The sequence below is a fragment of the Bison bison genome, unplaced genomic scaffold, assembly GCF_000754665.1.
Source record: "Bison bison bison isolate TAMUID 2011002044 unplaced genomic scaffold, Bison_UMD1.0 scf7180017857815, whole genome shotgun sequence".
Lineage (NCBI taxonomy): Eukaryota > Metazoa > Chordata > Mammalia > Artiodactyla > Bovidae > Bison > Bison bison.
In genome coordinates, this window is record NW_011488388.1 from 8,829 (window position 1) to 10,067 (window position 1,239).

General features: G+C 66.5%; 1 protein-coding gene across 1 annotated transcript in view; it reads right to left on the reverse strand.

Annotated features, from left to right (window-relative positions):
- Positions 1-676: 676 nt before the first annotated feature.
- The window catches only part of LCN8 (lipocalin 8), a 5,039-nt gene continuing 4,476 nt past the window's right edge, over positions 677-1,239 (reverse strand). Inside the window, exons 9-11 of the mRNA XM_010861464.1 lie at positions 1,052-1,156; positions 780-881; positions 677-702 (exon numbers count right to left, since the gene is read on the reverse strand). Of these exons, the coding sequence (XP_010859766.1) occupies positions 677-702; positions 780-881; positions 1,052-1,156 (233 nt within the window). The remainder of the gene's footprint in view (positions 703-779; positions 882-1,051; positions 1,157-1,239) is intronic.

Sequence of the window (1,239 nt, forward strand, 5' to 3'; positions counted from 1 at the left end):
ACCCGGCAACATGGAAGGGCAGGGCCTCAGGATGCCACCCTCATCCGAGGGCCCCAGCCAGGAGTGGGTGTCCTAGCTGAGTGGCCTGGGCCTCAGTTTCTCTACCTGTACAGTGGGGTCACAGTACCATCTCTTGGAGCTGTTGAGACAGAGGGGACCGTGCAGCTGAAGGGTTAGCACAGTGGGGGACCTGGGAGCCCGAGACGGGGTCCACAGGGCCTGTGACCCCCAGGCAGGACCCTGCTAGGTGGAAACCAGGACGAGGCCAGCCTGCCCCCACCTCCAGGGCCCCCTCCTGGTGTCAGCATCCTGGAGGCCCCGGGAGCTAGAGTGAGGGTGGACTCCTGTCAGGCTGGGACTCAGCCAGGGCGGAGATTCGCCTCCTTCAGGAGCCTGGGGCATCTCCCGTGGGCCGGGGCAGCGTGCGGGGCTGCGCAGGGGACAGGCGCCCGGCCCCCTCTCAGCCCAGGCTTTGCAGCCACAGGAGGGGCTGGCCCAGGACAGGAGATGCTCACGGTGTCCACACCTGGGTTGGCCCTGACTCTCGGGAAGCCCCGGCTCCACCCGCCCCGGAGTCAGCCCCCCGATCCCTAGGACCCCAGACTCCTCTTCCAGCTGTGATGGGGAGGTCTGGGGACCCAGCCCCAGCCTCGGGGTGGAGAAGGAGACTCACCACCTAGGACAGCAGGTTCACACAGGTCACTGTGGAGATGAGACGGTGGGGAAGTGGGGAGACAGTTCCCAGGAAGGAGGCCCCTGGCCCCTAGCCCGACACTCACAGTCCTTGGTGAGCAGCTGCACATTCGAGACCGACAGCCCCTGCTCCACGGCCTTCTCCATGAACTTTTCTGTGGCCTTCTCATTGTGCTCCAAGGTCCGGCCTGCGAGGATGGGGGCGCGGCTGGCTGGGGCCCCCAGGGATGCCCTCCCTGCCCAGCCAGTCCCTGCTCCGCCCGCCCGCCCCAGGCCCCACCCGTCTGCCCCCTAGGCTTCTCCTGCCCCCTCCGAGGGCCGGGCTCTCCCAGGCTGGAGCGGGAGGCCGTGGGCTCACTGTAGAGCTTCAGCACGCTGCTGGGCTTCCCGCCTCTGTTCAGGATGATGTTCATGATGGCGTAGGTCTTGTAGTCCGTGGCCACCACGATGACCTCTTTGCCTCCTTGGGATAAACCAAACAAAGGACTCCCAGGCTGTGTGGGGGGCGCCTCCCATGGGCCATACCCCCCCCTCGGAAAGTACACA